The following is a 16,433-nucleotide window of genomic DNA, read 5'->3' as shown; positions in this document are numbered from 1 at the left end:
GTCTACAAACAATAAATGCTGGAGAGGGTGTGGAGATAAGGGAACCCTCTTGCACTGTTGGTGGGAATGTAAATTGATACAGCCACTATGGAGAACAGTATGGAGGTTCTTTAAAAAACTACCGTACCACCCAGCAATCCCACTACTGGGCATATAGTCAGAGAAAACCATAATTCAAACAGAGTCATGTACCACGATGTTCATTGCAGCTCTATAAATAGCCAGGACATGGAAGCAACCGAAGTGTCCATCAACAGATGAATGGATAAAGATGTGGCACATATATACAATGGAATATTACTCAGCTATAAAAAGAAATGAAGTTGAGTTATTTGTAGTGAGGTGGATGGACCTAGAGTCTGTTATACAGAGTGAAGTAAGTCACAATCGTGGTTTTTTAAAAAAATCAGAAAATATGGAAAGGGGGGGTTGGAACCACCCATAATCCTTGCACCTAGAGATAACCAGGTTGCACCTAGAGATAATCTATCCAGATTTCTTAAGATGTCACTTAACATCTATATTAGTTTACTAGGGCTGCCATAACAGAATACCACAGACTGGGTAGCTTAAACAATGGACATTCAGAATTCTGGAGGCTAGAAGTCCAAGATCAAGGTATCAGCAGGTTTGATTTCTTTTGGCTTGCAGGTGGTTGCCTTCTCACTGGGTCCTCACATGGTCTTTACTCCATACAGATGTGCATACCTGTTGTTTCCTTGTGTTTCCTTCTTCCAGTAAGGACACCAGTCATATTGGATTAGGGCCCACCCTAATGGCCTCATTTTAACTTAATCACCTCTTTAAAGGCTCTGTTTCCAAATATAGTCACATTCTGAGATGCTGGGACTTAGGTCTTCAACATATGAACTTAAGGAGACACAGTTCAGCCCATTACACCATCTGTGAACAAGTACGTCAGATATCTATCAGTCTTCCTATCAGTACAATTCTGTGCTATTTGGATATTCATTTTTATTAGTGCAGGCTTACAAAGTAACCAATAGTAACAGCAGTAGTAATGCACAGTGATTTTTTTTCTCCTAAGCCAAATTAGGATTATTAAAGATTTAACTCTTTCTAAACAAAAGGCATTGAATTGTCTGGTTTTTTGCTTATAATGTCACAGCCTTCAGTTTCGCGTTTGCTGGAGGAGACTTAATCCAGTGTAAGCGAATAATCCAGTTGGCTCTTCTGTGGATAAAAAATGCCAGTGTTTTCCAAACGGACCATTCAAGAATGCTTTCAGATTTTTCCTGTTTCCTTTCAAGTACCATCTGTGCTATTTAATATTTTTCTTCAGTCGGCTGACTCTTATGTTTATTTTAGAAGGAAAATTTTAACATAATCATAAAGGGGAAATTAGTTTAACATTACTTGCCCTAAGAAATACATGACTGTAAAATGAAGTGTTCACTCATGTACCACCTGGAAAAAAGCCTGGGAGCAATAGTTGACTTCTCTTTCTCTCACACTTCATAGGCAATCTGACAGAAAATCTTACCAGCTCACACCCCTGAAATATCTAAAACTGTGCTACTTCTCACCACCTTCACTGCTATCACCCTGTTCCTTCACTGTTAACACCTGTGATCTTTTGCTGGGATTATTGCAATAGCCTTCTAGCTGTTTCTGCCGTAGCTCCCTTCACTGTACTCTTCATACAGCAGCCAGAGGGATCCTGTTAAAAACAAGTCAAAGTCCTGTCATTCCTCTATTCAAAACTCCAGTGGCTTTTTAACAGTTGGAGTCCCTAATTTCCTACTTCCATCTCACTGACTTGGTTTTAGTTCACTTAGCATCTTTGCTGTTCTTTGACACTCTGGGCAAGGTCGTACTTCAGGACCTTTGCACCTGCTCTTTCCTCTGACTGGAAGACTCTCCCCTCAGCTGCTGATAAGTCATGTTCCCTATTTAAAATTGTAACTCCCCCCACCAGTACTCTCTGCTCCAGAACACCACCATCTGTCATACTACATAACTTGCATAATTTGTATTTGTTTCCTTCTAGAATGTAAGCTCCATGAGGGCAGGCATTTTTGTTTTGTTCACAGCTTATTTCTTGGTGCCTAGAAAAGTGCCTGATTTCCTCAGGTATTTATTCCAGTTGAATTAATAGTAACATGTGTTCCACACTTTGGGAAATACTGAGATATACAGAGAACACCTCCCACAGTCTTGAGTCCCTCCAGTGGGTCTTTCTTCATAATCATATGTTTAAGTGCTGCTTGGCTCTGAGAGTCTGGCCAGTTGGAGGCTCGGTAAAGAAAGCTTGTAACTTGCCTGGATCCTGAGTTTTTTCCTGAGGAATAGTCTAAATGCCAGGGGAAGAGGTGAGTGCGGGGAGAGGTAGGCAGGCCTGGTTGGGAGAATAACATCCCCATCTGGGCCCAGTACCTAGACTCTGTTCTGGAAGACACCCAGAAGCGGTGCAAGCCTCAGCCTGAACTTAGGTGCAGTGGCATGAACCTGTGAGATGTGTTCGTGTGTTTGCTTCCATGAGCTACTTTCCAGGCTTTGGGATTTTTGGAAACAGGTAAAGCAGAGAACTGGCTACCCTCTTAGCTTTTTCACAAGAGAGAAACTATGACTTAAATATTTGCAATTTTTCATCCTTGCTGCCTTCTGTTGACTCTGAGTTGATCAAGAGGACACTGTTGTTACATGATAGGGCCAGGGCGTCTGTTCCTCCTAAGGTAGTTTGAGAGTCGTTCCAACAAATGAGCATGCCCTTAGACTCAGAAATGTAGAATAAGAACAAAACAAAAGAAATAGCCTCTTTTCTTCCAAGGCACTTTTGTTAGCACTTTAGTTTTCATCTCAAACTATTGGGCCCAAATTAATCAACATTTCGGCTTGTAAACCCTTTATGAAGTTCGTCAAAGCTCCAGGGATGGGGGTGGGGTGTCTTTCTAGGTTTGGTCATCCAGCCCTGGTGTAGTCGACACTTCACCTGTAACAAACCACGTGCCCCTTCCTTCTGGTTGTGCTGGTCAATACAGATAGCTTCGTAAGCAGCAAGCTTGAGGTACGACAACTTACAGAAGTTTTTAGCACATAAGCATCTTTATTCTAACCTAGTGATAATGAGCAGCTAGCTCTAGGCTTACAAGTTCCCCTGGAGTTGCTAGTATCTTGAATTTCTTTCCATTTATTTTAGGAGTAAAAGTCCCTCGCAATTTCCGACTGTTGGAAGAACTCGAAGAAGGCCAGAAAGGAGTAGGAGATGGCACAGTTAGCTGGGGTCTAGAAGATGACGAAGACATGACACTTACAAGATGGACAGGGATGATAATTGGGCCTCCAAGAGTAAGCGTCGAGCTACCGCTATAAATGTCAATGTCTTAAATTCACTGTGCCTCCTTTTAAAAAATATTAGCCTTATCACGGAAAAAGCTCACCAATGGTATATTTTCTGAAATGTGGCTATTCTTTTTTGACCAGTTTCAGTTTATATATTTGAACCTCCTCTGATGCTGTTTAATCCCTCTAAATGGTAAGCAAAAACCTGTTTAGTCTCCTAGTGTGAATTTACATGACAATGTAGTCAGTGAGGTTTGAGGTAATTGTACCCTCACGTAGTTTAGAACAAACTCCTGGGCTTATCAAATAACAAGGCTCCAGGTACAGCCAGCATTCCTGAAGAGAGTGTCCAACTGAACTTCGGAAAACCTTTATGGTTGTGGTTTTTATTCATTGTTTCCCAGTCCTGCCATGCGTCTGTATCCTAATTCATTGGGCCATTCAACAAAGGGTTATTGCCTGCCTGGTCTGCTCTGGTCTGTTCCAGGCTCTGTTGGGCCCAAAGACCTTTGCGAAGAAGACAAAGACAGTGGGGATGGGGAACAGGACCCCTCTTTTAGAGCTCTGTGATTTTCGAGCATTCCCAGTCTTATAATGCCCGCTAACCTTTTTTTGTGGCACATAGTAAACCCCCCAGAAATGCCCTTTAATTCTCACAAGAGCCTGTTGTAAGGTGCTCCTGTTGCGTAGCTGCGTTCCATCTTACAGATGAGGAAGCCGACTTGGAAAAGTCAGGGTACTCGCACAAAGTCACATAGCCGATAATTCCCAAACCTCGTCTCACTCCAGAGCCTGTGCTCCTAACCACTGTGCTATATTGTCTCCTTCCTATTTATATTTTGAGTTTTCTTCTGTTCCCACTATAGAATTATCTAGTGTTAAGTAGCAATTTGATGTAGGAGTGAAGAAATAGATTCCAATAATGTGACACTTGTTTCAGACAAGCGGTAGGAGATGCTGCCTGAGTGTAGCAGGCCCTTTCCTGTGTCTGCTTGTGCTTAAGGGTGATGATGTTCGGTCATTCTTTTCACCTCGTGCAAGGCTCTGCACCAGCCTCTGGGAGATAGAAAGACACATGGGATGTGGCCCTGTCTGAAAAAAGGAAGAGTGTGGTGCTCGCTCAGTGTTAGGACTCTTAGACTGTCATAAACACTCATGATGAATGACTGGCTTTGATATTTAATGTTACTTTTTGAATCATTTTTGTGACCCTGTAGTTTTGTTTGGGGGGTTTAAAAAAATATTCAATCTGTTTTTACTCATTTCTTGATCTTTTTTTAATCTATGAAAATCGGGGTTTTCTGAATCTATTAAATACTGGGAAAAACCTTGATCTAGAAGGCTTGTTTCTTCATAAAGATCATTTCTTGCTGTCTCTGAAAGTCCACTGTATAGTGATGGCTTCCTTCACTGCATTCTTATCTTCCTAAGAATGGTTTAGGTTTTTTGAAGATGAGAACTATTCTTCCCTTCTCTTTACTCTCCAGAGCACCTAGAAATGACTCAGAATGCGGTAGATGTTCAACAGATTTGTTAACAGACTGATTTTTAGGTTCTAACAAACTAAGAATGAACCAGCGTACAACATTGTGAATACACTAAATGCCACTGAATTATATACTTAAACAAACAAATGAATAAATAAAATGAACACTAAGTTCTGTTGAAAATATGCTGTCCCACCTAAAACATCTTAGGTTACCGAGTTTCAGTTTACCTCTTTCCAAAGGGGGCTAACTTTTAATGAGTAGCTACGATATGCAAGATACTTTCCATATGTCCTTTACATCCTTTTTTTTTTTAAATTGAGACATAATTCACAAACCATAGAATTCACTTAACCATAGAATATACTTTTAAAGTGTACAGTTCAGTGGTTTTTATTATATTCAGAATTGTGCAACTGCCACTAATTTCAGAGCATTTTCATTACCCAAGAAAGAAACCCCATACCCTTTGGCAGTCACTCCCATGTTGCCTTCTATCCGCTCACTCCTCACCCTTGACAATCACTGTTTACTTTCTGTATCTATGCATTTGCCTGTTCTGGACATTTCATGTAATTGGAATTAATATGTGGTCTTTTGTGACTGGCTTTTACTTAGCATAATGTTTTCAGGATTCATTCATGTTATAGCACTTATCAGTAGTTCATTCCTTTTTATGGCTGAATAATATTCTTTTGTATGGATATACCATATTTTGTTTATCCATTAATGAATTGATGGACATTTGGATTTTTTCCACTTTTTGCATATTATGAATAATACTGCTATGAACATTTGTGTACAGGTTTTTATGTGGACAGATGTTTTCAGTTCTCTTAAGTATATACATAGGAGTGGAATTGTTGGATCATATGATAACTCTGTTTAACATTTTAAACAACTGGCAAACTGTTTTCCAAAGTGGCTGCACTGCACCACTTTACATTCCCACCAGCAATGCGTGAGGGTATCAGTTTCTCTGCTCCCTCACCAATACTTGTTATTGTGTCTTTTTACCCCTATGGTTTCTATTGCCCTGGCTCCCCAAGGTTAAAAGCAAAGTCATAACAGGAGCTACCTGCTTCTAGGTGCTTCCTGTGACCAATCTGTTTTATGATTAACATACAGGGTATATGCTGTGCATCTGGAATATCAAGCTAATTATTAAAGCATCTAAATAGAGCTCTGAGTAACTCACGTCCCTGTTGTATTTTTGTTATTGTATTACCTAAAATCCTCCACCAGTATTTAAAAGGCATATACCATATGATCCAGCAGTTCTGCTAGGAATTTACTCAGCTTTTCTTGAATGTATTGCCCAAAAGCCTGTATGTGCAAAATTATTTCATGCAGTGTTTTCAATAGTAGCAAAATATTGGAAGGCACCTCAGTATCTTTCAGTGGACCATATTATATACTGTTTAGCTTTTCAAAAGAATGAGACAGATTTATACGTGCTGAAATGGAGGATCTCCATGATATTTAAGTGAAAAAAGGTACAAAGCAGTATACAGACTGTGCTGTCACTTGGGGTGGGGGTGGGTGAGGGAAGAGGAAGAGGCCAGACATATACTTGTGCTTCGAATACTTTTGGAAAACATAAAAGAAGCTGATGACAGTAGTTGCCTTCAAAAGGGATTGCTGGCTGGGGTCAGGGTGGAAAGGAGGCTTATTTTTCACTGTATTTTTGTACTCTTTATGCTTTAATCATATGTGTGTGTTAGCTATTTGTTTTTTTTTTTTTTTTTTTGAAAGCAAGTCCTCCAAACCTAAAAGTAAAGCTTCCCATCCAAGTGCCTCTTGCAAAATTCTGGCAAACATGTGACTGTCCACAGCATTAGACGTGGAGTCTTTCTACTCTGACCGTGAGGTGGTAACACTAGCCAGGTTATAGAGCAAAGTTTCTCAGCCTTGGCACTATTGGCATATTGGGCTGGGTCATTCTTTGTTTTGGAGCTGTCCTTTGCCTTAGAGGATGTTCAGCAGCATCCCTGGTGTCTCCTCACTAGATGCCAGAAGCACCTCCCCAACCCTGTGGTGACAGTCATAAGTGTCTCCAGGTGTTGCCTGACTCCCACCACTTCGGGAGTGGGACAGGGACAGAAATTACCCTGGTTGAGAGGCACTGTTAATACCTCTGGGGTTCTCCAAGATAGTGTTTTTCTGTGTGGGTTAGAGTGTAGGTGTGTATTTATACACATACTTATCTAAAAGTGTTGTATGCATGCTTAAGAACAAACAGAATTCCAGGAGTGTGTGAAGTAAAAGGAAAGTGATCCTTTCCCCATTTCATTATACTCCCCACAGAATAAAAACTGATCATTTGGTGTGTGGTGTGTTTCTACTGGCATTTGCTGTGGGTACACAAACAATTACATATCCTTTTTAATAAAAATGAGACCTTGCTATGCTTAATGTTCTGCAGCTTTATTTTTTTTCCCCCTTAGCAGATGGTGGACATCTTTCCATATCAGTGCATATTGATCCGTCTCTTTTTTAAAAGCTTTAAGTTACATGTCTGATAAATGACTATATTCTGGTAAAGTTTTTCAACCAGTACAGAGTAAGCAATTCACTTTGTTCCCTTTAATTCTTTATGTCAGTCAGGCAGAGAAACCATACTAGGTATTTCAACAGAGAGAATTTAATATAGGAAGTTGATCAAATAGGTGTTGGACTGAAAAAGGCCAAAAAAGCACGCTGGGGGAACACAAAGATAACACAAAGCAATCAACACCGCCTGGGTCTGGGGGGATGGGTCAGGAGAGGCTGGGGCCATGGAAACCTAACACTTGGAGGACAGATACCCTCTGCTGTTAGTTTCTGTGGGGCCCAGCAGAGCTGCTTGGAGGAGCACTGAAAGGCCAGAAGCTGGAGACCAGAGACAGCTCTTGCTGCCAGGATGAGGGCCTTGTGCCAGACTGACATTGGTGGGAACAGAAAGCAAATGGGAAGAAGCAAATGCCTCCTTTCGCCTTTTTATTTTCTATTAGGATTGTGTGGTCAACTCAGCAGTTTAGTCTTTAGGCTGTAGAATATTCAGGTGGCACTATGATTGAATTAGAGAAATGAATAATTAATATTGCCTTCAGAGGGACCTATGGCTCACTCAGAAGGATACCCTGACTGATGGGAAGAGAGTTTTTGTACAGAGGAAAATTGTGTCTTGTCACTGTTCAGAGGGGTGTGTGCAGGTGCTGGTTAGTAAGCTCCAAGCCCACCTTTCCCTGCTCTGCTTTGGATCCTGGGGCTGGCACTCAGCAAACTACATTTTTCCTTTGTCAGCTAGCTGGCTTCCCATTAGGCTCCACCAATCAGGACACAGGAGAGAGCCTGTAAGGCGGAGAGAAGAGACTTATTCCTTCCTGTTTGCCTCTTGTTCTGTCTGCGCCACTCTGGTAATTGCCCTTCATCCTGGGATCAGCAGTGGGTTCCAGCCTCCAGCTTTTGGGGGCACCCCCAGCATCAGCCTCGCAGCACCCCCTCCTTAGAGATCTGGGTTCAACTCTGGAGCCCTCTTCCTCTGAGCCTCTAGATCTGATCAACTCCAGTTTTGTTCCTTTGCCCCCCCAGCCTTAAGGGGGAACAAAGGGAATAATAAGCCTTAGCTAACCCAGAGGTGATACCTGCTCCCTACGGTTACTACCTCTGTGTTAGTTCAGGCTCCTCTTCTAAAGCTTTTTTCAGTCCAGTGATACCTGTTTAACCGATTCCCTATATTAAATACTCTGTTAAAATCCTAGCGTGGTGTCTTTTTTTCCCAGCTTTTCCCGAACTTTCAAATCCCCACTTTCCTCCCCAGATTAACTGTGAACAGTAGTTCGATGCATCTCCTCTCACGCCTCTTCCTGTACATTTACTACCTGTCCATGTCCTAAGTTGTTGAGATCTTCTCAGGCTCTACCTGGTCTCCCTTTTTTAGAGGGCCCATCCTTTATTCTAGCATAGCATATGCCCACATTGCACATTAAACATACTTTTTATATATAACTATCAGATTTGAACTGAGTAGTGGTTGACTAGTTCACCTAGTGTCATCTTTCTTTTATATATTAATTTAGATTTTGTGCTTTGCATATTTTTGCAGCCAGTACCTTTTTCCTTTTCTCATATCTCATACATCTTAGAAATACATTTTAAAAGAATGAAATTTTGCCATTTGAAACTACATGGATGGACCTGGAGGGGGTTATGCTTAGTGAAATAAGTTAGACAGAGAAAGACAAATACTGTATGGTAACACTTTTATGTGGAATCTAAAAAATAAACAAATGAATATAACAAAACCAAAACAGACTCACAGATACAGAGAACAAACTAGTGGTTACCAGTAGGGAGAGAGAAGGGAGGATGGGCAAAATAGGGGTAGGGGATTAAGAGATACAAACTACTGTGTATAAAATAAGTAAAGCTACAAGGATGTATTGTATGTACAGAGAATGTAGCCAATATTTTATAATAACTTTAAATGGAGTATAATCTATAAAAATATTGAGTCACTGTGTTGTACACCTGAAACTAATATTGTCAGTCAACTATACTGCAATATAAATAGATAAATAAGCAAACATTCATTGTATTTTATAATACTTTCAGATTTACAGAAAAGTTGCAAAGGTGGCGTAGAAAGAAAGTTCTGGTATTCTGGTATACACCACCCTACCCCAGTTTCCCTTATTGTTAACATATTAGTACAGTACATTTGTTACAACCAATGAACCAATATTGATGCATTATTAACTGAAGTCCATAATTTATTCAGGTGTCCTTAGCTTTTACCTTATGTCTGTTTTCTGTTCTAGAATCCTATCCAATATACCACATTATGTTTTGTTGTCATGTCCTAGGCTCCTTGTGCCTGTAACAGTTTCAGGGTTTTCTTGGTTTTGTTGTCCTTGACAGTCTGGAGGAGTAATGGTCAAATATTTTGTAGACTGTCTCCCTGTTTGAATTGGTCTGATGTTTTCCTCATGATCAGGCTAGGATTATCTCACATATATATTTTAGGCCCAAGAAAAGTTTGTGATCTCTAGGCTCTGGGCATGTAGTGATCAATGGATGAAACAGCCTATGTACACATAAATATATCCAGAGTTGGTGGGAGGTGTCTGTCTGCTTCTATAGGTTGTACATAATCTGCAACTTGCTGGCTATACCAAGAGCTATGTCTTGGCATCCTTTGCAGGGGTGTGTGCGTGCGTGCGTGCATGCGTGTGTGTGTGTCTGGGACTCAGCCTTTGAAAAGGCTACAGAGTATGCAGTTACAGGAGTATGCCTTATTTGTTTAGTCAGTCTCTTGCAGGTGGACATTTAGATTGTCTGCAGTATCAAAAATAACTAAACAGTGCTTCACCTTTTTGTACAAGTCCGTCTGTAGGAAATTCCTAGAAATGGTCTTGCTGGTCTGAGCACTCCTGTTTCAACATGTTGATAGGCACTGCCAAATTGCCCCATGAAGCTCAAGCCATGACAACAAAGTTGTTCCATGATCAAATAATGAATCTTAAAGAGAGCAGTATTCCTCACGGAGACAGAATGTTCTAGCAATTCTCCTTCAGGCACATTTCCTTTCTTCAATGAAACCTTTTTAGCAGGTCCTTGGAGCCCTCGTAAACAAAAGAGAAGAAAACCAGAACCTCATTTTCTATAACAGTTTTGCTTTGGGCTTTTTAGTGACCCTTCAGTGTCTCTGCTCACTTGACTTGAGGCACTTTTCACTGTGTTCCAATGAAATTGCCAGTTGAACATAAGTGGTGAGAAATTCAATATTCCTCTTGTTCTAAGTTAGTCATAGCATGCATGTTCTTATATTAGACTTTCATAGTGTCAAGAGTAACGTTAAGATTTAATCTATGTAATGATCAGAGTCCTATTATTAAACTGCTTACCTTCTTAACCATTTTGATGCTGTTGTTAATAGAGTGATCAGTGACCTCTTATCAACACTGATAAGCCAAAAACCATGCTGGCAGGTGAACAAATCCGCGCATCAGAGCCTCCAAAATGTAGTGTCAAATATTTTAACAGACTTTGTGATTTTGGTAATTACTGTGAGCCCCCAGGGACTTTTTTATGTAAGAAATTGTCTTTGAATTGTGTGACAAAGCCAGTGAGCAGGAATGCAGGACACACCCAGAGATGAATTTGGGATCCATGCAGTCAACAGATATTTATTGAGTGTGAGACTGTGTTAGACGCTGAGGCTGGACCTCTTACCATATTTTCCATAAATCTGTACAGAAACCGTGCCACTCCGCTTCCTGCTTGTTATGTTTACTGAGTGAGTTTTTGTTTCTCTGAGGAAACTCCTTAATTGCAACTCCTTAATTGCAACGCTTTTATAACTCCTTAATTGCAACTCCTTAATTGCAACGCTTTTATAAAAGCGTAAAGAGCAACATTCATTCATTCAACAAACAGCTGAATATCAGTTCAGTTGAGGCCCCTGCCCTCCTTGTTACGAGTTTAGTGAGGGGTGTCAGACACAGGACTAGGAGTCAGTCTTCAGACGAGGGCTCAGGAGGACGCTGAGAGGAGTGAGCTGCAGTGTGCGGTGGGGCAGCTGGTATTAGGGCCCCGAGGAGAGAGGACCTGGGGCTGGATGAGGAGGGAGAAGAATAAACGGAGAGAGGCAGGGGTGCACAGGGTCCGATCCAGGAACTGGGGCTTCCTGTCTTAGGTCACCAGGAAACCATTGGAGGGGTTAAGCCACAGGAACGGTTTCTGGTTTTGAAAGGTCAGTCAGGCTGCTGTGTGGGGAGCAGATGCTAGGGGAGCGAGGGAGAAGGCAGAGACTTGGGGTGATTCAGATGAGGTGCGGTGGTGGAGGAAAGTGGGTGGGTGTGGGATCTCTTCTGGAGGTAGAAGCTGAGACCTTTTGACGATTGGGAGGTAAGGGGTGAGGAAGAGGGGAGTCGTGGCTGGCTGCTAGGTTTTTGCTTTAACTGCTGGATGGTGCTGCTACTTATGAGGGAAGAAGAGAGGGGGGCATCTTGAGGGTGGGTGGAAATCCAGAATTGATTTTTGATTTTGTTATAGGCTGGGGTCCCTGTTAAGTGGATGTGAAAAGTTTCTATGCGTATATCAAGACTGCCTTCTGAATTTTAAAATATTAATATATGTCCCAGTTTTTAAATTAGGGACGGGCCACTATTTAGACATAATGTTTTCAAGCATTTAAATCACATCTTCTTTAATTTATTCCCCCCAAAGACCGCTAGATGTCACTGTTTACAGAGGAGCAACTTCTCATGCAGCATGCAGTGAGGAAGGGGCACTGGTGCCTGAGAGGGGAACCCAGAGAAGGGTGGTCCTTGCCCTCAAGGGGGCCAGTCTGATGGGGAGCTGTCACCCCCTGTTGTGGTCTTCAGACATGCAAATGATGATAATGCAACTTCATATAAGACAGAAAACTTGTGAAGTAGCCTTCTGTTTCATATGATGTTTGAACTGGGTCTTGAAGGTTGTGAAGTAGTTCAGGTGGGGGCACGGCACTCTAGGCAGAAGGAACAGCCTGGGAAAATCAGCACGTTCTGCTGTTCACTGGGTGGAAGTTAAAGGGAAAAGTTCATTGGCTTTAGGGGATCGGACCTTTCCAGTGTTTCTCAACAGAGGCACAGTTGGCATTTGGAGAAGGACTGTTTTTTTCCGGTGCAGGTCTGGCATCCTTGGCTCCCCACCTCACATACTAAATGCCAGTAATCTCTCAGGTTATCGTAAAAACAGCAGGGAGAGATGATCGCACCTACAGCTGAGATCCCTTTCACAGAGCACAGCCCCAAAGTGGTGACGAAGTGGGAAGCGACTCTTCTGTCTCTCCCCCACCCCCAACTTGTGCTTCGTTTTGAAGTTCTCTCAAGAGTTACCTGTTCTGTGCTTTGTACATGGTGGTATTTAATGCACTGGCTGATGATCCCCGCATGAGTAGACATCTGGTGTGCCTTCCTAGAATGAAGAATGCCTCTTACACACCATTTCCCAGAGCGTAGAAAAATTCACATAAAAACAAGTCCATCTGATTGGGCTTAATAATACTAGCATGAAACTTCAGTGATAACTAGCTTAAATGTTCCGCCTTCTTTATATTCCCCCCCCCCCAGGCCAGGATTCATATACACCAGTGTAAGGACTAATTACTGCTAACTTATCAAATAACAAGTAGACTTTGTGTAATGGAAGCAGATGCACCAGTTCTGCAGTCAGGAATAAATGAGGTTTCAGAAGTTCTACATTTTTGAATTCTTTGTAATTGCCTGACATGGCTGTACCCTTTTTTTTTCCAGACAATTTATGAAAACCGAATATACAGCCTTAAAATAGAATGTGGACCTAAATACCCAGAAGCACCCCCCTTTGTAAGATTTGTAACAAAAATTAATATGAATGGAGTTAATAGTTCTAATGGAGTGGTAAGTTGTTTTTCCTGCCCCTACTTGTTCTCTGGGGTTCTCTGAAAAATGCTTTGTATTATGCTTTGTATTATCAGGGGCACTTTGGGCCGGAGTCCATATGTTAATTGGTTATTTGATGATAAAATATATTGCAGTATGAACATGTGCAGATTTGGGGTGAGGGCCTGTTTCCCAGTTGTGTTTAACTACAACTTAGGTGGCATTTACTCTGGCCTGTATTTCTCAGCACTATGCCGGTCACTTTGAGATAAGAGCTCATTCAGTCCTCCTGATATACACCCAAGAGGTAGAGAGGTGAGGAAACCGAGGTGAAAGATCTTGCCCGAGGTCACACTTTTACCTCATGGGCCTTATTTGGGGACGACATACTATTTTTTTCCTCTAATGGTCTTGCTTTTTTAACTTATTTTTACCACCATTTGCATTGCCATAAATGGAAACCAGTCTCATTTGTCATAAGAAGGCAGTAACAGCAATGATAAATATTACAAAAACAAAGCAAAGTTGGTAAATTCTTCCTCCATATGTTGCTTGCCAAAGGTTTTTGAGCCTCTGAGGCCTGCTCTCTTGTTCAGAGGGGAGATCAGCAAGTATTAAAGGGTGCTGCATATTAGCATTGCATGAGCTAGTAAGCCTTCTGTTTTGAGGTATTCAGAAGACTTGAAAGAAAATTGAAAAGAGATGAGCCTTGTGTTCAGTGTTTAGTGTTGTCTTTGAGTTCCACCTGAAGTCCTGAACCCAGGACTCAACTCACACTTTGGGAAATTTCTTGGGGAATGCTACACTAACTTGAGAGGGTATGACTCAGGAAGGCCCTTGTCATCAGAGCCTGGGTCCTCGCCACCCGTTGCTTGTGCTCTCCCTACTGCTCTGTACCTCTTCATCGTCCACGACCCGGGCGTAACGTTGAGAGAGGACAGGCCCTGAGCGGTAGCAGCAGCCAGCCCAGGGGCAGCTCAGGTCGTTGTTTCAGAGCCAGTTGGGTTGAGTCTCACCAAGTGTGAGTGCCATTTCTCTAAAGGTGGCTTTACTTATTCATAATTTCCTTCTCCCACACAGTGAGGGTTTGGGACACAAAAAGGGAAAAACAGACTAACTGGAGGGAGGGAATCCTGTGGGTATTCTGCATGTCAGATACCACTGTGTGATCAGCATGTTCAACTTGAAAAATGCATTTTACTCAACGTTTCTGCTGTAGCTTAGCTCCAGCATACAACTTTTCTTTTGTTTGAGAGCCTGACAGTACTTTGTTCTTTGTTTGCCTTTCTGTAGGTGGACCCAAGAGCCATATCAGTGCTAGCAAAATGGCAGAATTCATATAGCATCAAAGTTGTCCTGCAAGAGCTTCGGCGCCTAATGATGTCTAAAGAAAATATGAAACTCCCTCAGCCTCCTGAAGGACAGTGTTACAGCAATTAATCAAAAAGAAAAACCACAGGCCCTCCCCTACCCCCCATTCGATTTAAGCAGTCTTCATTTTCCACAGTAGTAAATTTTCTAGATACGTCTTGTAGACCTCAAAGTACTGGAAAGGAAGCTCCCATTCAAAGGCAGTTTATCTTAAGATACTGTAAATGATACTAATTTTTTGTCCATTTGAAATATATAAGTTGTGCTATAACAAATCATCCTGTCAAGTGTAACCACTGTCCACATAGTTGAACTTCTGGGATCAAGAAAGTATATTTAAATTGATTCCCATCATAACCGGTGGGGCACATCTAACTCAACTGTGAAAAGACACACCACGCAATCACCTTGCTGCTGATTACATGGCCTGGGGTCTCTGCCTTCTCCCCTTCCCCTCCCCCTGCCTCCTCCCTCCCTGCAACAGCCCTCCAGCTTGGGGTGGCTTCTTAGAGTAGATGTAAGGGTTTCAGGTCACAGCCTGTGGGACTCCTGCTGGGTGTGGGGGATGCTTCGTCTGCACCCCTGGTTTCTTTCTTTAAGTCTTAAATGCTGACCCCCTTCCAAGCCACCATCCTCTTCCCACTCTCCATTACCACCCTTGGCCGAAGCATAGATTGTAACCCCCTCGGCTCCCCTCTGAAATTGGCCTTTGGTGAGGAATTCAGGGCTTTCCCCATATCTTCTCCCTCCACCTTAATCGAGGGGTGCTGCTTTGTCCTTCCTCCTCCTCAAGTCCCTTTTTGCACCATCACCACGCAACACTTTCCATGACACTTCCTTGCTTTGGCCAGAAGCCATCAGGTAAGGTTGGAAAGCATATCTGACTTCCCTCATTTAGTTTTGGAACCACACTTACTTACTCTCCACCAGCCTGGGGAATGAATATTGGGTTCTCAGCCCTGCCACCCTCTGCTGTCATCATCAGCTGATACGTTTACTTAGCTCAGGTTTTGATAAGGTGAACAGAACAGTCACCAGGGTCACAGACCTGCCAGCTCTCAAAGTCCTTGGTGGTTAAACTTGGAGAAAGGCCACAGAAGACACTTGTAAGCACACACGATCCCTCTGAATGAATTTTCTTTTCCTGTAATTGCTTTAGCTTTTAAAAATTGAAGAAGTTTTAAACAGGGCTCTCATTTGGTCATCCTTGCAATCCATTTGAGTCTAGTTTGGAATCTGACAACTGGAACAAAAAGAACCATGAACTCGGTGCACACTTTGGTTTCGGTGCTGCTGCTTCTCTCGGTCCTCAGCAGGGATAAGAAAGAACTCGGTGTGCACGGCAGATCCCCGGAATTCCTGGCCAATGGCTGCGTTTTTCCACTTTTCTGTTCAGGACCACTAAATGCTGAGATGTTGGACGCATACCGAAATAAAAGCAATTCATTGTGTTCTAAGGTTTTTTTTTTTTTTTAACTTAGTGTTTGTGTAAAGCCACCTTTTGAAGCAGCAGCTATCAAGTCTGAAAAGCAATTGATGTTTCCATTCATCTTTTTCTGGGGAAAACCTTAGTTCTAAGGATTTAACATCCTGTAAGTAAAGTTTAACATAACAGTATTCCATAGCTAGACTTTTTATTGTCAGACCATTGCCTGATTTTAATATAATAAAAAGTGTGCGTTAATATTTAAGAAGCTGTGCTCTTCTTCCTCTTGGCATATAATTTATTCAGTAATAGAATTTAATGTCTTTGGGATTCAATTTGACCTCCTAAAGCAGGGGTCGGCAAACGTTTCCTATGATGGGCCCAAGTCAGTAAATATTTAGGCTTTTTATCTTTATTTCTTTCTTTGGCCGTGCCGCACGGCCTGTGGGATCTTAG

At 42.0% G+C, this 16,433-nt stretch overlaps 1 protein-coding gene across 1 annotated transcript in view; it reads left to right on the top strand.

Moving 5' to 3' along the window:
• The window catches only part of UBE2V1 (ubiquitin conjugating enzyme E2 V1), a 31,352-nt gene extending 15,348 nt beyond the window's left edge, over positions 1 to 16,004 (top strand). Inside the window, exons 2-4 of the mRNA XM_082856789.1 lie at positions 3,161 to 3,309; positions 13,073 to 13,198; positions 14,474 to 16,004. Coding sequence (XP_082712915.1) covers positions 3,161 to 3,309; positions 13,073 to 13,198; positions 14,474 to 14,620 — 422 coding nt within the window. The 3' untranslated portion in view covers positions 14,621 to 16,004. The remainder of the gene's footprint in view (positions 1 to 3,160; positions 3,310 to 13,072; positions 13,199 to 14,473) is intronic.
• The last annotated feature ends 429 nt before the right edge of the window (positions 16,005 to 16,433 follow it).

Source organism: Leucopleurus acutus (assembly GCF_964270905.1).
Source record: "Leucopleurus acutus genome assembly, chromosome: 16".
NCBI lineage: Eukaryota > Metazoa > Chordata > Mammalia > Artiodactyla > Delphinidae > Leucopleurus > Leucopleurus acutus.
The sequence above is the reverse complement of the archived record's forward strand: the minus strand, read 5'-3'. Positions and strand labels throughout refer to the sequence as shown.